The sequence below is a fragment of the Heptranchias perlo genome, chromosome 30, assembly GCF_035084215.1.
Source record: "Heptranchias perlo isolate sHepPer1 chromosome 30, sHepPer1.hap1, whole genome shotgun sequence".
In the NCBI taxonomy this organism is placed as follows: domain Eukaryota; kingdom Metazoa; phylum Chordata; class Chondrichthyes; order Hexanchiformes; family Hexanchidae; genus Heptranchias; species Heptranchias perlo.
The window spans coordinates 24,673,221-24,698,524 of NC_090354.1; the positions used below are offsets into that span (position 1 = coordinate 24,673,221).

The 25,304-nt window shown below is 44.1% G+C and overlaps 1 protein-coding gene and 1 pseudogene across 1 annotated transcript; both read left to right on the forward strand.

The window, feature by feature from the left end:
- Nucleotides 1–7,869: 7,869 nt before the first annotated feature.
- On the forward strand, nucleotides 7,870–14,160 carry LOC137300180 (interferon alpha-B-like). Its single transcript, XM_067969259.1, has 4 exons — nucleotides 7,870–8,001; nucleotides 10,782–10,871; nucleotides 13,594–13,833; nucleotides 13,942–14,160. The coding sequence occupies exons 1-4, from the start codon at nucleotides 7,870–7,872 to the stop codon at nucleotides 14,038–14,040; spliced, it is 561 nt and encodes a 186-aa protein (XP_067825360.1). The 3' UTR covers nucleotides 14,041–14,160.
- A 6,880-nt stretch (nucleotides 14,161–21,040) lies between these two features.
- Nucleotides 21,041–24,757, forward strand: LOC137300182 (interferon alpha-21-like; annotated as a pseudogene).
- Nucleotides 24,758–25,304: the final 547 nt, after the last annotated feature.

Sequence of the window (25,304 nt, forward strand, 5' to 3'; positions counted from 1 at the left end):
CTTATCTTACGTAACAACCTTTTAGGTGGCACCTTATCGAATGCCTTTTGAAAATACAAATATATTACATCCACTGGTTCCACTCTATCTCCTAGATACTACCACAGTTTTTCTTTTCAGCTATTCAACCCAATATTCCCTATTCTCCCTCTAAATGAGAGATGATCGAGCCTGAGGTGTTGAGCAGGAAAGGGGGAATTGATTCATAGAAGCATACAATCATAGAATCATACAGTACAATAGAGGCAATTCAGCCCACCATGCCTGTGCCAGCCCTTTGGTAGAGATATCCAATTAGTCCCATGCTCCAGCCCTTTCCCCATAGCCCTGAAAATTTTATTAACTTAAATCTGGGACCTCTGATTACCGACTCTTAGAATCATATAGAATGGTTACAGCACAGAAGGATGCCATTCGGCCCATCGAACCAGTGCTGGCTCTTTGTAAGAGCAATCCAGTTGGTCACATTCCCCCACTCTTTCCCCTTAGCCCTGCAAATTTTTCCCTTCAAGTATTTATACAATTCCTTTTTGAAAGCTATGATTGAATCCACTTCCACCACCCTTTTCAGCAGCGCATTCCAGATCATAACAACTCGCTACATAAAAATAGCTTTCCTCATGTCACCTTTGATTCTTTTGCCAATCACCTGAATCTGTATCCTTTGGTTCTCGACCCTTCTGCCAATCGGAACTGTTTCTTTTTATTTACTTTATCTAAACCCTTCATGATTTTGAATGTTTCAATCAAATATCTGCTCCAAGGGGAACAACTACAGCTTCTCCAGTCTATCCAGGTAACTGAAGTCACTCCTCTCTGGAACCATTCTAGTAAATCTTTCTGCACGCTCTCTAAGGCCTTCACATCCTTCCTAAAGTGCGGTGGCCAGAATTGGACACAATACTCCAGTTGTGGCTGAAACAGTGTTTCATAAATGTTCAACATAACTTCCTTGCATTTGTACTCTATGACTCTATTTTTAAAGTTCAGGATCCCACTTGCCTTTTAAACCACTTTCTCAAGCTGTCCTGCCACCTTCAAAGATTTCTGCACATATACCTCCAGGTCTCTATATTCTTGCTCCTCTTTTAGAATTGTACCGTTTAGTTTATTTTGCCTCTCCTCATCTTTCTTGCCAAAATGCATCACTTTGCACTTCTCTGCACTAAATTTCTTCTGCCATGTCTTCGCCCATTCCACCAGTCTGTCTATGTCCTTTTGAATTCTATTATTATCCTCCTCCCTATTTCCCACACTACCAAGTTTTGTGCCATCTGCAAATTTTGAAATTGGGCCCTGTACACCTAAGTCCAAGTCATTAATATATATCAAAAAAGCAGTGGACATAATACTGACCCCAGGGGAACACCACTGTATACCTTCCGCCAGTCCAAAAAACAACAGTTCACCACTACTCTCTGTGTCCTGTCACTTGGCCAATTTCGTATACATGCTGCTGCTGCTCCTTTTATTCCATGGGCTTCAGTTTTGCTGACAAGCCTATTATGTGGCACTTTATCAAGTGCCTTTTGAAAGTCCATATACACAACATCAATCGCATTGCCCTCGTCAACCCTCACCAGCCTTTCTAGTAGCTCCTCTTTATCAATTTTTAGCCCATCCAGTATCGCAACTACCTCCTCTCCTACTGTGACTTTGGCAGCATCTGCTTCCTTGGTAAAGACAAATGCAAGGATCTCATTTAGAACGTGGCCATGCCCTCTGCCTCCATGTGTAGATCTCATTTTTGGTCCCTAATTGACTCCATCCCTCATCTTATTACCCGTTTACTATTTATATGCCTATAGAAGATTTTGAATTCCCTTTTGTGTTAGCCGCTAGTCTGTTCTCATACTCTCTCTTTGCCCCTCTTATTTCCTTTTTCACTTCTCCTCTGTACTTTCTATATTCCACCTGGTTCTCTCTTGTATTATCAACCTGACATCTGTCATACTGTCTATTTCTGTTTCATCTTACTCTACCTCTTCTGTCACGCAGGGAGCTCTGGCTTTGGTTTCCCTACCTTTCCCCCTCGTGGGAATGTACCAAGACTGTACCCGAACCATCTCCTCTTTAAAAGTCGCCCATTGTTCGATTACAGTTTTGCCTGCCAATCTTTGATTCCAATTTATCCGTCCAGATCCGTTCTCAACCCACAGAAATTGGCCCTCCTCCAGTTAAGTATTTTTAATCCAGATTGCTCCTTCTCCTTTTCCAAAACTAATCTAAACCTTATGATCATTGTTCCCTCGATGATCCCCCACTAAAATTTACTCTACTCGACCCACTTCATTCCCTAGAACTAGATCCAGCAATGCCTCCTTCCTCGTTGGCCAGAAATATACTGATCAAGAAAGTTCTTCTAAACACACTTAAGAAATTCCATCCCCTCTTTGCCATTTAAACTATTACTATCCCACACTATATTAGGATGTTTGTAGTCCCCCATTGTCACTACTCTATAGTTCTTCCACCTCTCTGTAATTTCCCTGCAAATTTCCTCCTCTATATCATTCACACTAGTTGGCGGCCTAAAGAATACACCCAGTAGTGTAATGGCACCTCTATTGTTTATATCTCTAACCAAATAGATTCTGTCCTTGACCCCCTCAAGGACATCCTTTTTCTCCAGCACTGCAATATTCTCCTTAATCATACTGCCACCAATCCCCCACCCCACCTCCTTTTCTTACTTCAGATCTTTCCTGAACACCGTGTATCCAGGAATATTTAATACCCAATCCTGCCCTTTTTTGAGCCAGGTCTCCATTATCGCCACTACATCATATTCCCATGTGACTATTTGCACCTGCAGCTCACCAACCTTATTTACCAGGCTTCGTGCCTTCACACACACACACACACTCTCAACCTATCTTAGACCTTCTCATCTTATCTCTTATACCGATCCCACCTAACACTGTACTATTTCTTACTCTAGTTCTATCAGTCTCTCACAATCCTTTGTGCACTTTGTTTCTCCTTTCTAATGCTTCTTGCTGGTGACCATCACCTTGCAAAATTAGTTTAAACCCTCCCCCACAGCACTGGTGACCCACCCCATGTGGACATTGGTCCCAGGTCTATTGAGGTGCAATCTGTTCATCTTGAACAGTTCCCTCCTGCCCCAGAACTGGTCCTGATGCCCCAAGAATCTGAAGCCCTCCCTCTTGCACCATATCTCTAGTCATGCATAAACTTGCCTTATCTTCCTCTTTCTGTATTCACTGACGCATGGCACTAGGAGTAATCCAGAGATTACTACCTTTGAGGTCCTGCTTTTTAACTTCCTCCCTCGATCCTGAAACTCTGACCGCAGGACCTCATCCCCTTTCTCTCCTTTGTTGTTGGAACCCACACACGGACCATGACTTCTGGCTGTTTCTATTCCCCCGACAGAATCTTCTGCACCCACTCCATGATGTCCTTCCTGGTACCAGGGAGGCAACACAACATGTGGGACTCAAGTCGGCGATCACAGAAACGACCGTCTGTCCCTTTGACTATCGAATCCCCGATGACTACTGCAGTTCTACACTTCACTCTGCCCCACTGTGCAATCCTTTGCCCCATGGTGCCACGCTCAGGACTGCACTCCTTTGAGGTGCTGTCACCCTCACTGGGATTCAATGCTGAATTGAATACCAGTGAGAGTGCCACACACCCAGAAGATTCTTGCACTGCCTGCCTCTTCCTATCAGTTCGGTCGGCCACCCACTTGCTATCCTGAACTCTCTGTACCTGCAGAGTTACCACCTGCTGCAATGTACGATCCATGAAACCTTCAGCCTTCCTTATGCTCTGCAGTGACTCCAGCTGCCCCTCAATCTCAGAAACCCTCAGCTTAAGCTCGAGAAACTAGAGGCATTTCCTGCACGTGTGGCCCTCAAGGATACATGAAGCATCCTGAAACTCCAACACGGCACAGGGATTGCAGGCAATGAGTCTCAACTGTCAGTCCATTATATTTAGAAAGCTTCATTTTGCAAACTCCCTTTGGATACTTGCTTATTGTTAATTTACTTATTGTTTACTTATCCCAATTAACCTACCCTTAATCCGTGGTCACTCAGAGCTCCTCCTCTCTGTTCACTGTGACGTCACTGTGATGTCACTCCCTCTGTTCTTCATGAATGGGAAAGGGTTCCTCCCCTGGTGCTCAGCACCGCTTATCACAACTCTGCTCCGCTCCTGCTTTTGCACTGATACCTGGGGCTCCTCCCATGGTGCTCAGCACCTCTTCTTCTGACTGAGTTATTCATCTATTTGGAGATAATGGGGGGAAAATTGGATAAGGGCCGTTTTTGGGTGCAAGTAGTGCGATGCGCTATTACCCCACCCCCAATGACCCCTGAGCAGGCAGGACGTAAGTTTCTGCCGGCCGGAGGACTCACCTGCAATCAACGTTCCATTCCGGGCCTTGGACCTGCAATCAATGCAATTTGCATTTTCCACCACTGGGGCGAGCTCAATCTCTTAAAGGGAGGATGTTTCTTCGAAATCTCTGAAAGTAGTTGGTATCTGTTATTTGCTGAAAATAACAGTCTGCTGTCTGCATGGAGTCTGAACAGAGTTCAGAGGTCGCACACATAAAATACAGGTGCAGGTCCCATCCTTATGTTTGCACACTGTAAGTTATGTTAAAACATTGAATAAAAGTTGGGCACAACTAAATCCAACATCCTAAGATCTGCACTTCGGACCTCACCAATCTGCCAATCTGAGTTGGTACCAGGCCTGCAAGAATGCGTGCACCAAGGTTCTCTGCTGATGCACTAGAGACCTTGGTGCAAGGGGTGGACAGAAGGAGGGACATCCTATACAAGTGGGGGAGGGGGGTGCAAGAAGCACTCCAGACATATATCCAAAGGCAGTGGGAGACAGTGGGGGACGAATTTAATACCAGGCACAAAACATCATGAACATGGATGCAGTGCAGGAAGAAGTTCAATGCTTTGACATGAGTGGTCAAGGTAAGTGAGGCCAACTGTCTAGTGGCATCCCCTACGAACTGCACCACGCACTACACCCCTCACCACCCACATACCTACAAACTCTTTCCATCTCTACTCAATACTTCCAATCAGATGCTTCCTCTCACCCTTAAACATTACCACTGTCGCAAGCCGCCCACCCACAACTCACAGGCCACACACACTGGTAGCTATTCAACCATGACAGGCACATCAACCAGAAATCCCGCTTTCTTGTAGGAGAAGGTAGCGCATACCAGGAGGCAGCAAGTGGGAGTGGCATTTAGCCCCTCAAGCCTGTTCCACCATTCAATGAGATCATGGTGGACCTGAGACCTAACTCCATGTACCTGCCTTAGCCTCATATACCTTCATACCCTTGGTTCACAAAAATCTATCAATATCAGCTTTAACATTCACAAGTGAGCTGGCATCAACTGCCGTTTGCAGAAGAGCGATCCAAACATCTCCCACCCTTTGCGTGAAGAAGCATTTCCTAACTTCACTCCTGCACACTCAGGCTCTAAATGTTAGGCTATGTCCCCGGGTCCTAGTATTCAAGGCTAGGAGACCTCCAAAAACAGTTACAAATGTCTCGGCAGCAAGAAGCAATAATCCAGCCACTAACCTGTAAATCCTGCATAGTCCCTTTAAATAGCAATCGAGGGGGGTCCTCCAAGCTTCAGCACGTCTGCCATTGGAAACAGTTTCTCCACATTTATTCCATAAGAACCGTTCATGATTCTGAACATCTATATTATTCTTCTCTTTACCTTCTCTGCTCTAAGGATAACAACCACAGCTTCTCTAGTCTCTCCATGTAACTGATGTCCCTCATCCCTGATACCATTCTAGTCAATCACCACTGCACCCTCTCTAAGACCTTGACGTTCTTCTTAAGTATGGTGCCCAGAATTGGACATAATTCTCCAACTGAGGCCTAACCAGTGATTTATAAAGGTTCAGCATAACTTTCTTACTTTCATATCCATTCTAAAATTGAAGGCATTAAGTAGAAAAGGAAATTCCGAGATACCTAGTGGGGAGGGGATTTGGAGGATCAGTCAGGGACGATAGAAGGGAAAATGAGACAATGAGTGGAAGGGACATCAGGCAATGAGTGGGGAGGGGAATCAGTGGAAAGTGGGAATGAAAATCACTTGTGTGACATTTTATCCTACAAATTTTGAAAATCTATAACTATAACTCTGACTACATTCCTTTATTTATATCTGTGACTTCCTTGAAAAAGTTAAATAATTATCCAAACACAACCTGTCCATTACAGATTCATGATGACTGCCCCTAATGACCCCATGTCTTTTCAAGTATTCATAAATTTCTTCCCAGATTGTGGACTCCATAAATTGGCCTATAGCTGAGTTAAGACGAAAGGGGCTTACTATTTCATGCCACCCTCCAATCCTTTCATCTTTCAGCCACATTAACGTTTCATCCTCCGTGTGTGTTGCCCACCAGTGCTTTTCAGACTCCCTTTTACACTTCCTGATCCCCTTTTCGCCTCCCTTCTGAACTTTAAATAATTATTAAAACATTAGCCTATTTTATAGGCAATTACTACATTTCAGTTTTACTCTTAGCTCTCCCGATAACCATTGATCCCCAGCCTTAGAAGGTCAATCAAAAACTAAACGATTTGATGAAAAGGTTTTCACCAAAACAGTATCTCTTTAAATTGCTGGAATATGATTGTTTAATTCAAGCCCAAATCACTCACTGCCGCTGTCCACAGGTGGTGCTGGTGAGATTCGGTCCCAGATTCACTCATGGAGAAGTTTTTGTTTGTAGTTACAGCTGAGAGTGATTTTATGATATTCCCGAGTAACCGGGGTATCCCGGATATCCCAAACCTTTTCCCAGCTCCCCCTCACTCCCTCTCAGGGTGATCCGTTCTGTTTACAAACACTCCTCAATTTCGGAAATGACGAGACTCGTCACTTTCCCTGAGGCACTTTCGCTTTCGGTGAAATTGACACAAGGCTCATTTTCACAGACAAACTGACACGGACACTTTCCCGGGAGAGAGAAAAGAAAGAAACGATGAAAGAAAAGGAGTCGGTTCTTCCTTCGGATTCAGAGTCCGAGCAGATTAAATATTCTTGGAGAACAAAATCTCAAGAAACCTCCAAAAAACAACCGAGAAATGAGGAACTTTTTCTACTGAAAGAGCAGAATCTCCGACAGGGGAATCGGACAGACAGCATCAGACCGTGACCCTGCACTGTGAGCCAGGCTCTCTGCAATGTCCAGCCCGCGAAGTGTGAACAGTAAAAGCACGATGTGAGCACACCGGGGAGAGAGTGGATTTAAAAGGGAATCGCTCTCCATGGAGCCGAATGTCAGCACTAAAAGCCGCGGCACCGGGATCACCGCTGTCGGTGTCACTATAACCCGGATTATAAAATACAGCCCCCAATACATGTCCGCACTCCCCCAATACAGACTCTGCCCCCGACACCATTTCAGTGCCCCCTTGATTCGAATCCAGACAACATTGAGCTGGGACCGAGCGCTGGTTGTGATCTTCGATGGGGGATTTTCCAGTCGCTGGTTCACGAATCTCCAGCTTTTGGATTCCTCACCTCAGAAAGGAACCGCACAAATTATTGCTCTCCTGCGGCCAGATTTCACTTTTCGAATGTAATCCAAACATTCCCAGTCTCCCCTCTTAAAGCCGACAGCATGGCAGTGAGAGCTCCCAGCAGTATCCAGCCGCACACCCACAGGACTCGGCAGTTCAGGCAACCGCTCCGGGATCACAAGCGGCGACATTTCGACTTCCAGAGTTTCATTCAGAACCGTTTTCGGAGCTGAACCGCGATCCGCTCAGTTTCTCATCCTTCAAATCGGCGTTTTACCGATGGGTCGGTTGAATATGGATTTGGCGAGTGTTTGGAGATTTTGGATTGTGTGGGTCTTGTTTTCCGGGACCCTGATTCTGGGCTGTGAGAGGCTGCTGTTACAGCAAGTTCTCAACAGAGAGACTCTGAGGATACTGAATGAAATGGTGAGTTTAAACAGCATCCAGAGCCGGATCCGAACCACACAGGTTGTGTTTGTTGTGAAAAGTTATATCAGAAGAGATAGCACGGAGGTGTATGTTTCTTATCCAATTAATGGTCACTGGTTGGTCAGTGTTCATTTGACCGTATAAATTGTTAGAGTGACTCTCTTCTGTTCGGCGTGGGTTCTCTCCCTAATCGTGTCCAACAGCACAAGTCTCCTGAAACCAAGAAGGTAAATTAGCCACCGGATGAAACGGGGGAATTAGACACTGAGGGGACAAGGGGAATCAGGTACAGAGGAGAGGGGGGCATCAGACAGGAGAAAGGAAACAGAGTCTGAGGGGAGAGACGGAATCGGACCCTAGCACGATGTGGGATCAAACTCTGAGTCAAGGGATAATCAGATTTGTGGGGGAATTGTAATCAGACACTGAGTGGAGAGGGGAAGAAGAAACTGAGGTTAAGAAGAATCATAAAACTGAGGGAAGAGGGTTAATCAGGTACTGCGAGGAGACGGGAACTAAAACACTGATGAGAGGGTTAATCTTGTATTGAGGGGAGAGTGAACCAGTCCCTCAGGGGATAACAGATCATATACTGAGGGGAGAGAGAGAATGAGACCCTGGGCTGGTGGTAGTGAGTTGGGATGTATCAGAATATGGTTTAAAACAAGCATAGAAAATAGGACAGAAAAGGTCCAATCTCTGAGGAAAGTAACTTACAGAAACCCAAGAGGTCATTGAAAGTGTGCTGAGGTACTGAATAGTGAAAAACAGTAAGATTCACGAGACAGGGTGTCCTAACTTAGTATAAATATAATAAGATAAAAGCAGAAAATTGTGGAGAAGCTCAGCAAGTCAAGCAGCATCTGTGGAGAAAGAAACGGACAGAGTTAACGTTTAAGTTCGAAGACCTTTTGTCATACTAAGACCTGATAATGGTGAAAGGCTACATAAACACTAAGACATTAAACAATCCTTGGTAGTTTTTGGAGAGTCAACACAGTAGGATGGTTTACAAACAGGAGATAAGACCAGTGGTGCTTACATATAGAACAATACAGCTGAACAGTATAAAGATAGGGCAAGCTCCCGCCCAAAAGTTAGAGCTCTCACGAGGGTACGGTTGATAGTCCATCAGGTTGCATTGACTGCTTGTCATTTAATGTAATCTGTAGACTGTTGTATTATAACTGTTGAATGTAATGTTGAAGACAGCTGTAGTGCATCTCTGTTGTGAGTCAATCTACTAAATTTGCTTTTTATAACCACTTGGGCTCAAATCATGTGGAAGTTATTGTTGATGGATTAACAACCCATCCTTGCAACAGTAACGGAGAAATCCGCCGACAGGATCAGACTCTGTGCGAAGGTGGAATCAGATCTGAGGGGAGAATGTAAACAATGCACAGAGGAGATAAGGAATAATAAACTGAGGAAAGTTTGGGAATCAGACATTGAGGGGAGGGGGAATCAGACACTATGGAAAGAGGGGAAATGAGACCCTGAGGGGGAATCATAATTGGAAGGAAGGGGAAATGAGACCCTGCGGAAAGAGGAAGAATCAAATATGGAAGGGAGGGTGAACCAGGGCCTGACGTGAGGGGTATTGAGGAGTGATTTAGAGTCTGAGGGGAGAGGGAAAGCAATATTGTGGGGAAAGGGAGAATCTGACAGTGAGGGAAGAGAGTGAATCAGAACCCGAGGGGAGAAAGGAAATGAAACACTGAGAGCGGTAATTATATTGAGGGGAGGGTGACTCTGAGGGGAGAACAGAGGAGATACTGAGGGGAGAGAGGGAATCAGACCCTGGGGGGAGATGGACTCAGACTCTGAGTGAAGGAGTGAATCAGATCTGAGGGGAGAATGGGAACCAGGTACTGAGAAGAGGGGGAATGATAAACTGAAGTGAAGAAGTGGAATCAGAAACTGAGGGAGCTGGAAATCGGATACTGACGGTAGAGGGGGAATGTGATGTCTGGGGTAAAGGGGAAATGGAGACAGTCCATCAATCTGAACAACTGCTCCTTTAGTGCCCCCGTGATGCGAATTCTTACAATTCTGAGGAAACAATAGCGTTTTCCAAAATCCATGGTGAAATATTGGTACAAATCGATGGAACACTGAGCTGGAACGAGGCGCTGGTTGTCACCTTACATCGGGGATTTTCCAGTCGCTGGTTGAGGAATCTCCAACTTTTAGATTCCTCACCTCAGAAACTCCTGCAGCCCGATTTCACTTTTCGAATCTAATGCCACACATTGCCAGTGTCTCCTCTTAAAGCCGACAGCATGGCAGTGAAAGCTCCCAGCATCATTCAGCCGCACACCCACAGGACTCGGCAGCTCCGGCGGTCGCTCTGGAATCTCAAGCGGCTGCATTGCGCCTTCCAGAGTTTCATTCAGTGACAAGAGCCGTTTTCGGAGCTGAACCCGATCCGGTTTCTGACCCTTCAGATCGGCGCATTCCCCTGGCTCGATTGAACATGGATTTGGCGAGTGTTTGGAGATTTTGGATTTTGTGGGTCTTGTCCGGGACCCTGAGTCTGGGCTGTGAGAGGCTGCAGTTACAGCAAGTTCTCAACACAGAGACTGAGCAAACTGAATGAAATGGTGAGTTTAACCATCATCCAGAGCCGGATCCGAACCACACAGGGTCTGTTGTGAAATGTTATATCAGGAGAAATAGTTTGGGATTTTGTAACTTTATTCAATTAATAGACACTGATTCTCCTGTATTTCTCTCTCTGGGCTGTCTGTAACGGTGATGATCTTCTGTTTCAGGGCGGTCCCTTTCCCCGAGTGTGTGTTGAAGAGAGGCCCTCACTGAAAACCAAGTCCCTGAACCTGATGAAACTTTCGAAGGGGTTACAGGTGACTGAACACTGGATTTTATTTTATTCAAACTGGAGTTTTATAGAAAGTATAAGAAAGATCAACAACCTGATCAGAACTTTAATCAGGAAATTTAAATCCAGAATTGGCCGCCCATTGATGTGAAAATGGCAGAACTATTCACTCGCTCTATCGCACTCTCTCGAACTATCTAAGTCCCTCTATCTCACGCTCACTTTCTCACTCAATCGCAACCACCCAATCTAATTTTCTCTATCTCACTCACACTATCTCAGGCACTATCTCTCTCTCTCTCTCACTCTCTCTATCACACTCCTTTTAACTCACACTCTCACACCCTCTAACCATCTCACTCCCTCTAACTATCTAAACCCCTCTAATCATCTTGCAGTCTGTCACCATCTGTTTCCCTCTATTTCACTCCCTCTTAACCATCTCACTCCTTCGAATCGTTTCACGCCCTTTATCTGACTCCCTGAAATCATCTCACTCCCTCTAACCAGCTCAATCTTGAGCTGCGGTGATTGGCTGTGAGGCTTGCCCCATCCTGGAGAGGTCAATTCATGGAATCCGAGAACGGTCCAGCACAGAAGGAGGCCACTTGGCCCATCGTACAGTGCTGGCTCTTTGAAAGAGCTATCCAATTAATCCCACCCCTCTGCCCTTTCCCATTGCCAGGTAAATTTTTCCCCTTCAAGTATTTATCTAATTCCCTTTTGAAAGTTATTATTGAATCTGCTTCCATCACCCTTTCAGGCAGTGTATACCAGATCATTACAACTCGCTGTGTAAAAAAAATTCTCCTCATCTCGCCTCTAGTTCTTTTGCCAATTACCTTAAATCTGTGTCCCTGATTACTGACCCTCCTGCCACTGGAAACAATTTATCAAAACCCTTCATGATTTTGAACACCCCTATTAAATCTCCCCTTAACCTTCTCCGCTGTAAGAACAATCCCAGCTTTTCTAATCTCTCCATGTAACTGGAGTCCCTCATTCCTTGTACCATTCTAGTAACTGTCCTCTGCATCCTCTCTAAGGTCTTTGCATCTTTCCTAATGAGTGGTGCCCAGAATTGGATACAGTATTACAGCTGGGGCCTAACCAGTGATTAATAAAGATATAGCACATTATCCTTGCTTTTGTACTCTTTGCCTCTGTTCATAAAGCCAAGGAGCCTGTATGCTTTTGTAACAACCTTCTCAACTTGTCCTGCCACCTTCAAAGAATTGTGGATGCACAACCCTGGGATTCTCTGTTCCTGCACCCACTTTAAAATGGTACCATTTAGTTTATATTATCTATCCTCATTCTTCCTACCAAAATGCATCACTTCACACTTTTTGTGTTAAATTTTGTCTGCCATGTGTCTGCTCATTTCACCAGACTGTCTATGTCCTAAGTTTGTTAGTACCCACCTCACTCTTTAACACATTTCCTAGTTTCACGTCATCTGCAAACTTTGAAATTGTGCCCTGTATACCCAAATCTAGGTCATTAATAGCTATCAAATAGAGCAGTGGTCTTAATACTGACCCCTGAGTGATACCACTGCACACTTCCATCCAGTCTGAAAAACAACTGCTCAACGCTACTCTCTGCTTTCTGTCACATAGCCAATTTTGTATTAATGCCACCACTGCCCCTTTAATTCCATGGGCTTCACTTTTGCTAACAAATCTATTATGTGGTATTTTATTAAATGCCTTTTAAAAGCCCATAGACACGACATTAACCGTACCACCTTCATTAACTCTCTCCATTACTTCATCAAACAACTCAATCAATTTAGTCAAACATGGTTTGCCTTTAACAAATCCATGTTGGCTGTCATTTATTAACCAATATTTTTCCAAGTAACAATTCATTTTGTCTCTGATCATTGTCTTGAAATGTTTCCCCACCTCCAACATTAGACTGACTGGCCTGTAGTTCCCTGGTTTATGCCTCGCCCCTTTTTTTGAAGAGGGTGTAACATTTGCAATCCTCCAGTCCTCTGGCACCCCTCCCACATGTAAGGAAGATTGGAAGATTCTGGCTAGAGCTTCCATTATCTCCATCCTTTACATCCCTCAGCAACCTGGGATGCATTCAATCCGGCATGGGTGACTTTTCTACTTTGAGCACTGCCAATATTTTAAGTGCCTCCTCTTTATCTATTTTTATCCTATCCAATTTGTCTACTACATCCTCCTTTACTGTGACATTGGCAGCATCCTCTTTTTTAGTGAAGACAGATGCAAAGTTGTCATTTAGTCCATCAGCCATGCCCTCTGCCTCCACAAGAAGGCCCCTAATCAGTCACACCTATCCTTTGACTAGCCTTTTACTATTTATATGCTTATAAAAGACATTTGTGTTCCCTTTTATGTTACCTGCTAATCTATTCCCATACAATGTCTTTGCTCCTCTTATTTCCTTTTTCAGTTCTCCTCTGTATTTTTGTATTCAGCTTGGTTCTTGACTGATGGTTTGGATGCCGTTCCTTTCCCCTTCATGGGACTGTGTCTCGTCTGAACCCAAATTATCTCCTCTTTGAAGGCCCCCGTTGTTCATTTACTGTTTTACCTGCCAATCTGTGAATCCAATCCACCTGGGTCTGATCCCCTTTCAACTCAGTGAAATTAGTCCTCCTCCAGTTGAGTATTTTCACATTTGACTGTTCCTTTCCTTTTCCATATCTATTCAACATCTAAATGGATTCAGGCCTCCTCTAATGTCATTGTGTGTATTTTGCTCAGACCCAGGACAGGATCCAGATTGTCCATCAAACACTGCATCACATCAGCCAGATCTACAGCATGAACCTGGACTCAGTCACATGGCCCCAGGACAAGGTGGAAAACTTCTGGCTTCTCGTGGATCGGCAGCTCGAAGAGCTAGAGGAATGTTCCAGAAAACTGGATCCAGAGTCCAGACCGAGGAGAAACGCCTCCATTCACAACTACTTCAGGAATCTGGAAACATTTCTCAAACAGAAGGTGGGACAATTGATTTTTGACTCAGTGATTACTGACAGTTAGTTCATTTCACCCAATTTAAATCTGTTCATTCCCTAATGTATTTTCCTAAATATTTCTCTTTTTCAGAGATTCAGTGTCTGCGCCTGGGAAATAATTCGTGACGAGACCAGGGCCCGTTTACAACAGATCCTTTTCATAACGGCACAAATCAGAAGAAGGAAGTGAAGACTTTGCAAAGACAATAGAGACTGGGAACAATTAATATTTATTTCAAAGTCTTTCTATTTGTAAAAAATAATTATATTTTAACAGACATTATATTGTAGTGCTGTAATGAGGCGATTTGCAGCCAGGTTTCTGATGGAGAACAAGGAATGTCTTGATATTTTTCTATTTTCAATTATTTATTTTAATTTATTGATATTTATTGTTGTGATATGTTCCTGTGGTGAAATGTTAAATGTTTCACTGGGGGGAGACTGAGAAAATCCCATTTCTGTTCCTTTGTTTATGGACTGGCAGCTGCTACAATGAAATGTTTCATTTTAGGTTCGCACTGTAGGGCACCTTATTCACTGGCTGGTTTTCCAGTGTCAGCTCTCTGTACTTGCCCTCCCGGCTAACATCACTTTTGCTCTTCATCTCATCTGACTTCAGTCATATTTATTGTCATGATGTCTTCATACAAAAAAATGATACAGTTTGTACACAATGTGTAAAGTCAAAAATGAGAAGACTAAACTTGAAGATTTTCCAATGACACATTTAGTACTGACTTAGAACAATGCTAAGTCATTTTAAAGGCCCTGAATATATAAAATATTATATTTTATGTATATGAAAGGTATTATTAATTTTACAATGTTGTTAGCTTCGCTCAGCAGTAACGCTCTGAGTCAGAAAGTTGTTGTTTCAAGCCCTACTCCAAAGCAAAACTATTTCATTGCCATTCAGCTTTGTGAGGCTCCTTATTCCAATTGCTGATCTTCCAGTGATAACTCTCTGCTCTCGGTTGCACTGCCAATATCCAGCTCGGTTACTGGGTTTCAGAGTGTAGTTGGGATTTCAAGGTTTGGGCTCCAGACTGATGGTCCCTGACTGCCTCCTTCCACCTCCGTAACATCACCCGACCCCGCCCCGCCTCAGCTCATCTGCTGCTGAAACCCTCATCCATATCTTTGTTACCTCTAGACTTGACTATTCCAATGCTCTCCTGGTCAGCCTCCCATCTTCCACCCTCCACAAGCTTGAGCTCAATCAAAACTCTGCTGCCCGTATCCTAACTCACACCAAATCTTGTTTACCCATCACCCCTGTGTAAAGTGTGTTCAAAAATAAATGTTAATTTATTGATATTAAGAGTTGGGGAATCGACAATATTTTTCTGAACTGGAAACTTTTTTTATACTGAATGAAAATGAGGGTGTAAATAAATTGTTTTCAACATTACACTTTAATGGACTGATAATCATTTCCTATTTGTGTTTGTCAGATTCTCATACTATAAATGCTTTGAATTCTCCTACCTGCTGCCTGTTACTGTAACTTTCTCTCTGCTATATTACTCTCCCTTCACTGTCTGATTGTTCCTCTCCAGTCTAAGCCTGTGATCCTTTTTTGAACCCGATGGACCAGACCTGTGAACTCCTAGACAGTACCACAGTTTTACTCTTCTGCTACTCAACTCCTTATTCTTCACCTGAATGAGAGGGGATCAGGGCTGAGATGTGGAGCAGGAAAGGGGTAATTGAAACATAGAATCATAGAATGATAGAGCACAGAAGGATGCCATTCGGCCCATCATGCCTGTGCCGGCGCTTTGAATGAGCTATCCAATTAGGCCTACTTTCTTCAAGTATTTATCCAATTCCCTTTTGAAAGTTATTATTGAATCTGTATCCATCACCCTTTCAGGCAGTGCATTCCAGATCATAACAATTTACTGCATAAAAATAATTCTCCTCATCTTGTCTCTGGTTCTTTTGCCCATTACCTTAAATCTGTGTCCTCTGGTTACCAACCTTCCTGCCACTGGAAACAGTTTCTCCTTATTTACTCTATCGAAACCCTTCATGATTTTGAACTTCCCTATTAAATCTTCCCTTAATCTTCTCTGCTCTAAGGAGAACAATCCCAGCTTCTCCACGTAACTGAAGTCCCACATCTCTGATACCATTCTAGTAACTCTTCTCTGCACCCTCTCTAAGGCCTTGACATCCTTCCTGTGTTATTTTGCCAGAATGTCTTCCTGATGTCTGTTATTATCCTCCTCACTGTATATACTTTTTTCAGTTTTGTGTCATCTGCAAACTTTGAAATTGTGCTCTATATACCCAATCCAGGTCTTAAATAAAATGATAAAGAGCAGTGGTCCTAATACTGACCTCTTGGAGCTACTGTATATTTCACTCCATTCTGAAAAACAACCATTCACCACTACTCTCTGTTTCCTATCCATAGCCCATTACATATCCATTCTTATAATTGGAGACATTAAATGGAAAGAGACATTCTGAGATACTGAGAGGGGAGGAGGCTTGGTGGATCATACGCAGAGTATAGAAGGGGAAATCAGATAATGAGTGGAAAGGACATCAGGCAATGAGTAGGGAGGGGAATGATTGGAGAGTGAGAATGAAAGTCTCTTGTGTGGCTTCTTATCCTGCAGCTTCTGAAAATCCATAACCATAATACTGAATACATTCCTTTCTTTATATGTGTGGCTTTGTTGAAAAAGTTAATTAAATTATCCAAACACAACCTGTCCTTTACTGCCCTTAATGGGCCCACATCTTTTCAAGTGTTCTCTAATTTCATCCCAGATTATGGACTCCATAAATTGGCCTGTCGCTGAGTTAAGATTAAAAGGCCTATTATTTCTTGCCACACTCCAATCCTTTCATCTTTCAGCCACATTAAAGTTTCAAACTCCCTTCCCCTGTGCCCCCATTTTACTCTCTTTACACTTTCTTTTGTATATTTATCTCAATACTTCCATTCTACATCCTCCTCAGGTTCCATTTTCAAAATAATAATACTGATGAGGGATCTTTGCCATTTATTCACACTCAAGTGTAACATGTCCTCATTTATCTATATGTGCTCCCGGCCCTGCACAGACTATCATTACACTTTTTATTAGCAAATTTCACCTGGCTTTACCCACAGTCAGTTGATCAATTTACATTTTTGATATGCAAGATGGGGAGACCTCAGAAACTCATTCCACAGAATCACCTCATTACCTCGAGTAAACCTTTGCCTTAGTTTTAGTATTCCCGCCTCTGAGTCAGAAGGTGAAGAGCTCAAACTCAGCTCCAGATGGTCCCAGTTAGTGGAGACCGGAGTTCCGGCTCTGAATTCTACGCTGTCATCCAGCCAGCTACTGGTGTCCGGTGGGTGTGGGTACTCCCCCTTTGTATGGGTTGTGGGAGCCCATAACGCCTTCCCGTTGTATAGGACCAATCACCTTATCGGTTCGAATAACGATGATTACGGACATGGAAAGAATGTACCAGTGAATGTCAGACTGTTCTTCAGCCTGTGAATCCTTCCACTACTGCACACTATTCCCTCCAATGGGAAGAATGTGAAGATACGCAAATATCACCCTCATGGCCAGAGGCTGCAACTACATCATGACAGTTGAAATATCAAACTTGAATTGCAAATGTGGACATCACAATTTACAATGGGAAATGTTGACAAAAAACTTCATCAAAATTTGAGAAAACAGGAAGTAAGAGTCGATCTCCAGTCGTGATTCACATGGGGAGTTCAATGGTCGGTTTTGCCCTCACATTCGCCTCCTTTGCATCCCTTACCATTTCATCTTCCCACTACTCGTTCTACACCTACCACCCACTCACTCCCATCAATATCCCTACCTCTTTTCATTTGAACTATCTGAGGCAGTGCTCAGTTTATGCAATCAGACTGTCAAGTTCACATCGGCCAGAGACATTATAAATGTGGGCATAGCAATTTATAATGGAACAAAGTTAACACAAAGAGTGTGACACAGACGTGACCTCAGGAAGTCAAGTGATGCAGAAGGAAGTGTGCACGATTCCTTGCTATTTCCCAGTCTGTTTCCCACCAGTGCTTGTCAGACTCCCTTTTAAACTGCCTGATCCCCTTTTCGCCTCCCTTCTGAACTTTTAATAATTATTAAAACATTAGCCTATTTTATAGGCATTTTTAAAATTTCAGTTTTAATCTTAGCTCTCCCTTGGAAGGTCAATCAAAAACGCCAAAACTAAACGATTTGATGAAAAGGTTTTCACCAAAACAGTATCTCTTTAAATTGCTGGAATATGATTGTTTAATTCAAGCCCAAATCACTCACTGCCGCTGTCCACAGGTGGTGCTGGTGGGATTCGGTCCCAGATTCACTCATGGAGAAGTTTTTGTTTGTAGTTACAGCTGAGAGTGATTTTATGATATTCCCGAGTAACCGGGGTATCCCGGATATCCCAAACCTTTTCCCAGCTCCCCCTCACTCCCTCTCAGGGTGATCCGTTCTGTTTACAAACACTCCTCAATTTCGGAAATGACGAGACTCGTCACTTTCCCTGAGGCACTTTCGCTTTCGGTGAAATTGACACAAGGCTCATTTTCACAGACAAACTGACACGGACACTTTCCCGGGAGAGAGAAAAGAAAGAAACGATGAAAGAAAAGGAGTCGGTTCTTCCTTCGGATTCAGAGTCCGAGCAGATTAAATATTCTTGGAGAAGAAAATCTCAAGAAACCTCCAAAAAAACAACCGAGAAATGAGGAACTTTTTCTACTGAAAGAGCAGAATCTCCGACAGGGGAATCGGACAGACAGCATCAAACCGTGACCCTGCACTGTGAGCCGGGCTCTCTGCAATGTCCAGCCCGCGAAGTGTGAACAGTAAAAGCACGATGTGAGCACACCGGGGAGAGAGTGGATTTAAAAGGGAATCGCTCTCCATGGAGCCGAATGTCAGCACTAAAAGCCGCGGCACCGGGATCACCGCTGTCGGTGTCACTATAACCCGGATTATAAAATACAGCCCCCAATACATGTCCGCACTCCCCCAATACAGACTCTGCCCCCGACACCACTTCAGTGCCCCCTTGACTCGAATCCAGACAACATTGAGCTGGGACCGAGCGCTGGTTGTGATCTTCGATGGGGGATTTTCCGGTCGCTGGTTCACGAATCTCCAGCTTTTGGATTCCTCACCTCAGAAAGGAACCGCAAAAATTATTGCTCTCCTGCGGCCAGATTTCACTTTTCGAATGTAATCCAAACATTCCCAGTCTCCCCTCTTAAAGCCGACAGCATGGCAGTGAGAGCTCCCAGCAGTATCCAGCCGCACACCCACAGGACTCGGCAGCTCAGGCAACCGCTCCGGGATCACAAGCGGCGACATTTCGACTTCCAGAGTTTCATTCAGAACCGTTTTCGGAGCTGAACCGCGATCCGCTCAGTTTCTCATCCTTCAAATCGGCGTTTTCCCCATGGGTCGGTTGAATATGGATTTGGCGAGTGTTTGGAGATTTTGGATTGTGTGGGGTTTTGTTTTCCGGGACCCTGAGTCTGGGCTGTGAGAGGCTGCAGTTACAGCAAGTTCTCAACAGAGAGACTCTGAGGAAACGGAATGAAATGGTGAGTTTAAACAGCATCCAGAGCCGGATCCGAACCGTCTGTTTGTTGTGAAAAGTTAAATCAGGAGACATAGCATGGAGTTGTATGTTTCTTATCCAATTAATACTCACTGGTTGGGCAGTATTCATTTGGTCGTTTTAATTGTTAGAGTGACTCTTTTCTGTTACACTTGCTCTCACTCCCTGATCGTGTCCAACAGCAAAAGTCTCCTGAAACCAAGAGGTCTAATTAGACCCATGGTGAAAGTGGGGAATTGGACACTGAGGGGACAAGGAGAAACAGATACAGAGGAGGGGGGACATCAGACGCTGACGGGAGAAAGGAATCAGAATCTGAGGGGAGAGGGAATCGGACCCTGGCGCGAAGTGGGATCAAACTCTGAGTGAAGAGGGTATCAGATCTGAGGGGAGAATGGAAACCAGGCACTGAGGGGAGCGGAACCCTAATATCAAGGAGGGAATCGGGTCTGGGGGAGATTGAGAACTGGGGAGTGGTAGAATCATAACCTGAGGCGAGTGCGGAAATCTGACATTGAGGGGAGGGGGAGTCAGACACTTTTGCGAGGAGGAGGAATGAGGCCCTGAGGAGGAATCAGAATCGGAGGGGAGACCCTGTTGGAGATAGGGAGAATCAGATACAGAAGGGAGGGGGAATCAAGGCGTGGGGAGAGGCGCACCTGATATTTTGCAAATGAATTAGAGTCTGAGGGGAGCGGGAAACCAATATTGCGGGGAAAGGGAGAATCTGACGGTGAGGGAAGAGGGTGAAACACTGAGAGCGGTAATTATATTGAGGGAAGGGTGAATCAGACTCTGAGGGGAGAACAGAGGCGATACTGAGGGGAGAGAGGGAATTAGACTCTGGGGGGAGATGGAATCAGATTCTGGGTGAAGGAGTGAATCAGATCTGAGCGGAGAATGGGAACCAGGTACTGAGAAGAGGGGGAATGATAAACTGAAGTGAAGAAGTGGAATCAGAAACTGAGGGAGCTGGAAATCGGATACTGACGGTAGAGGGGGAATGTGATGTATGGGGTAAAGGGGAATCAATCTAACTGCCTCCGTGACCCCAAACTAACCAACTGCCCCCTGCAGACCCTAATTATCTGCCCCCTTAGTGCCCCCGTGAGGCAATTTCATATAATTTTGAGGAAACAATACCGTTTTCCCAAACCCATATTGAAAATATTGGTACAAATCGATGAAACATTGAGCTGGAACCGAGCGCTGGTTGTGATCTTCCATCGGGGATTTTCCAGTCGCTGGTTCACGAATCTCCAGCTTTTAGATTCTTCGCCTCAGAAAGGTACCGCACAAATTACTGGTCTCCCGCAGCTCTTTCAAAACTCCTTTTCGAATATAATGCCACACATTGCCAGTCTCTCCTCTTAAAGCCGACAGCATGTCATTGAGAACTCTCAGACGCACGCAGCCGCACACCCACAGGACTCGGCAGCTCCGGCGGTCTCTCTGGGGTCACATTTCGCCTTCCAGAGTTTCATTCAGTGACAAGAACCGTTTTCTGAGCTGAACCCGATCCGGTTTCTGACCCTTCAGATCGGCGCTTTCCCGTGGCTCGATTGAACATGGATTTGGCGAGTGTTTGGAGATTTTGGATTGTGTGGGTCTTGTCCGGGACCCTGAGTCTGGGCTGTGAGAGGCTGCAGTTACAGCAAGTTCTCAACACAGAGACTCTCAACAAACTGAATGAAATGGTGAGTTTAACCATCATCCAGAGCCGGATCCGAACTACACAGGGTCTGTTTGTTGTGAAAACTCATATCAGGAGAAACAGTTTGGGGTTTTGTAACTTTATTCAATTAATAAGACACTGATTCTCCTGTATTTCTTTCTCTGGGCTGTCTGTAACGGTGATGATCTTCTGTTTCAGGGCGGTCCCTTTCCCCAACAGTGTGTTAAAGAGAGGCTCTCGCTGAAAACCAAGTCCTTGAACCTGGTGAAACTTTCAGGGGGTTTACAGGTGAGCGAACACTGGATATTATTTTATTTTATTCAAACAGGTGGTTTATGGAAACTATGAGTAAGATCACCAACATTATCAGAACTTTAATCAGGAAATTTAAATCCAGTATTGGCCGCCCATTGATGTGAAAATGGCAGTAGAACGATTCGCTGGTCTATCGCACTCTCACTCACTATCTCACTCCCTCTATCTATCTCACTCCCTCTATCTCACTCACTCTAACTGTCCCTCTTACTATCACACTCCCCTATTCACTCCCTCTAATCATCTTAATCCCTGTAACCATTTGCCTCCCTCAAACCATCTCACTCTTGTTGTGGTGATTGGCTGTGTGGTTTGCACCATTTCGGGCAGGTTAAATGATAGAATCATAGAATGATCTAGCACAGAAAGAGGCCATTTTGCCCATCGTGCCTGTGCCAGGTCTTTGAAAGAGCTGTCCAATTAGTCCTACTCTCCTGCTCTTTCCCCATAGCCCTGCAACCGTTTTCCCTTCAGGTATTCATCCAATTCCATTTTGAAAGTTATTATTGAATCTGCTTCCACCACCCTTTCAGGCAGTGCATTCCAGATCATAACAACTCGCTACATAAACAAAATTCTCCTCATCTCCCCTCTGGTTCTTTTACAATTACCTTAAATCTGTGTCCTCTGGTTACTGACCCTTCTGTCACTGCAAACAGTTTCTCCTCATTAACTCTATCAAAACGCTTCATGATTTTGTACACCTCCATTAAATCTCCCGTTAACCTTCTCTGCTCCAAGAAGAACAACCCCAGCTTCTGAAGTCTCTCCATGTAACTGAAGTCCCCTATTTCTGGTTCCATTCTAGTAAATCACCTCTGCACCCTCGCTAAGGCCTTGATATTTTTCCTAAAGTGTGGTGCCCAGAATTGGACACAGTACTCCAGCTAGGGCATATCCAGCGATTGATAAATGTACAGCATAATATTTTTTTTTATTCGTTCATGGGATGTGGGCGTCGCTGGCGAGGCCGGCATTTATTGCCCATCCCTAATTGCTCTTGATAATATCCTTGCTTTTGTACCATATGCCTCTGTTTATAAAACCAAGGATCCCGAACACTTTTTTAAAAGCCTTCTCATCTTGTCCTGCCACCTTCAAAGATTTGTGTACATATACCCCCAGGGCTCTCAGTTCGTACACCCCCTTTAAAATTGTACCTTATTGTATATATTGCCACTCCTCATTCTTCCGACCAAAATGCATCACTTCATACTTCTCTGTGTTAAGTTTCATCTGCTATGTGTCTGTTCATTTTACCAATCTGTCTATGTCCTCCTGAATTCTGTTGCTATCCTCCTCACTCTTTACTACTATTCTGAGTTTCTAGTCATCTGCAAGCTTTGAGATTATGCCCAGGTCATTAATATATACAAAAAAGAGCAATGGTCCTAATATCGACTCCTCCGGGACACCACTCTATACTTCCCTCCAGTCTGAAAAACAACCGCACTACTTTCTATCACTTAGCCAATTTCGCATCCACACTGTCAGTGCACCTTTAATCCCATGGGCTTCAATTTTGCTAATAACTCTATTATGTGGTACTTTATCAAATGCTTTTTAAAAGTCCATATACATAACATCAACCGCACTACCGTCATCAACCCTCTCCATCACTTCATCAAGGAACTCAATCAAGTTAGTCAAACACAATTTGCCTTTAACAAATCTGTGCTGGCTGTCATTTATTAACCCATATTTTTCCAAGTGACAATTAATCTTATCTCAGTTTATTGACTCTAAAAATTTCACCATCACCAACGTTAGGCTGACTGACCTGTAATTGCCGGGTTTATCCCTCTCCTCTTTTCTGAACAGGGTTGTAACATTTGCAATCCTCTAGTCCCTAGCACCACTCCCATATCTAAGGAGGATTGGAAGATTGTGGCCAGAGCCTCCGTGTATCTCCACCCTTACATTCCTCAGCAACCTAGGATGCATCCCATCCAGATCGGGTGACTTTTCTACTTTGAACACTGCTAACCTTATAAGTATCTCCTCTACTTTTATACTATCCATTTTCTCTACTACATCCTCCTTTACTCTGACATTGGAAGCATCCTCTTCTTTAGTGAAGAAAGATGCAAAGTACACGTTTGGTAACTCAGCCATGCCCTCTTCCTCCACAAGATGATCTTTTTCATCCCTAATCAGTCCCACCATTCCTTTAACTATCCTTTTACTATTTATATGCTTATAAAAGACTTTTGAGTTACCCACTAAATTATTCTCACACACTGTCTTTGCCCCTCCTATTTCCTTTTTCAGTTCTCCCCTGTACATTCTGTATTAAGCCTAGCATTTATCATAAGTGTCCTTTTTCTGTTTAATTTTTGTCTCTATATCTTTAGCCATCCAGGGACCTCTAGCTTTGGATGCCCTTCCTTTCCCCCTCATGGGAATGTGTCCAGTCTGTACCCAAACTAGTTCCTCTTTGAAGGCCCCCATTGCTCATTTACTGTTTTACCTGCCATTCTTTGAATCCAATCCACCTGGGCCAGATCCCCTTTCAACTCGTTGAAATTAGCCCTCCTGCAGTTGAGTATTTTCACGTTTCATTGTTCGTTGTCCTTTTCCATAACTACTCTAGTCCTAAATGGAAACAGGTCCCCTCTAATGTAATGTGTATTTTGCTCAGACCTAGGACTGGATCCAGATTGTCCATCAGACACTGCGTCACATCATCAAGATCTACAGCATGAACCTGGGCTCGATCACATGGCCCCAGGACAAGGTGGAAAAATTCCGGCTTCTCCTGGATCTGCAGCTCGAAGAGCTGGAGGAATGTGTCAAGAAACCGGGCTCAGAGTCCAGGCCGAGGAGAAACGCCGCCATTACAGATACTTCAGGAAACTGAGAAAGTTTCTCAAACAGAAGGTGGGACAATTGCTATTTGACTGTGTGATTACTGACACATAGTTCATTTCACCCAATTTAAATCTGTTCATTCTCTAATGTATTTTCCTGAATATTTCTCTTTTTCAGAGATTCAGTGTTTGCGCCTGGGAAATAATCCGCGCCGAGACAGATCCTTTTCATAACGGCAAAAATCAGAGGAAGAATCTGAAGACTTTCCAAAGACAATAGAGACTGGGAACAATTAATATTTATTCTAAAGACCTTTAATTTAAAAAAATTATTTATATTTTAACAGACATTAAAATATATCGTTGTAATGATGCGATTTGCAGCTAGGTGCTGATGGAGAACAAGAAATGTCTTGATTCTTTTATGATTGATTATTTATTTTAATTTATTGATATTGGTGTGATATTTTTCCTGTGATAAAATGTTAAAGGTTTCACTGGGGGGAGTCTGAGAAAATCCTGTTTTTGTCCCTTCCTCTACGGACTGGCAGCTCCTACAATGAAAAGTTTCATTTCAGATTTTCTCTGTAGGACACCTTAGTCCACTGGCTGGTTTTCCAGTGTCAGCTGTCTGTACTGGCCCTCCCAGCTGACGATACTTTTGCTCCTCATCGCATTTGAATTTAGACATATTTATTGTCATGATGTCTTCATACAATAAAATGTTACAGTTTATACACAATGGGCTCGATATTAGGAGGGAGATGGGTTGGCAGCGGGGGGTCGACTGGCGCGTGGGTAACACGCCCGGTGAATTCGGGGTGCTCCGCACGCGATCGCAGCCTAATTGAAGACACTTACCTGTGCTTCCGGGTTTCGCGCACCCGCATCATAGGCTGTCAGCTGGAGGAGCCCTATTTAAAGGGACAGTCCTCCACTGACTGATGCTGCAGAAAATAGGCAAAATTATAGCACGGAGCAGCCCAGGGAGAAGGCTGCTCCCAGGTTTAATGTTGCCTCACTGCAGGTCTT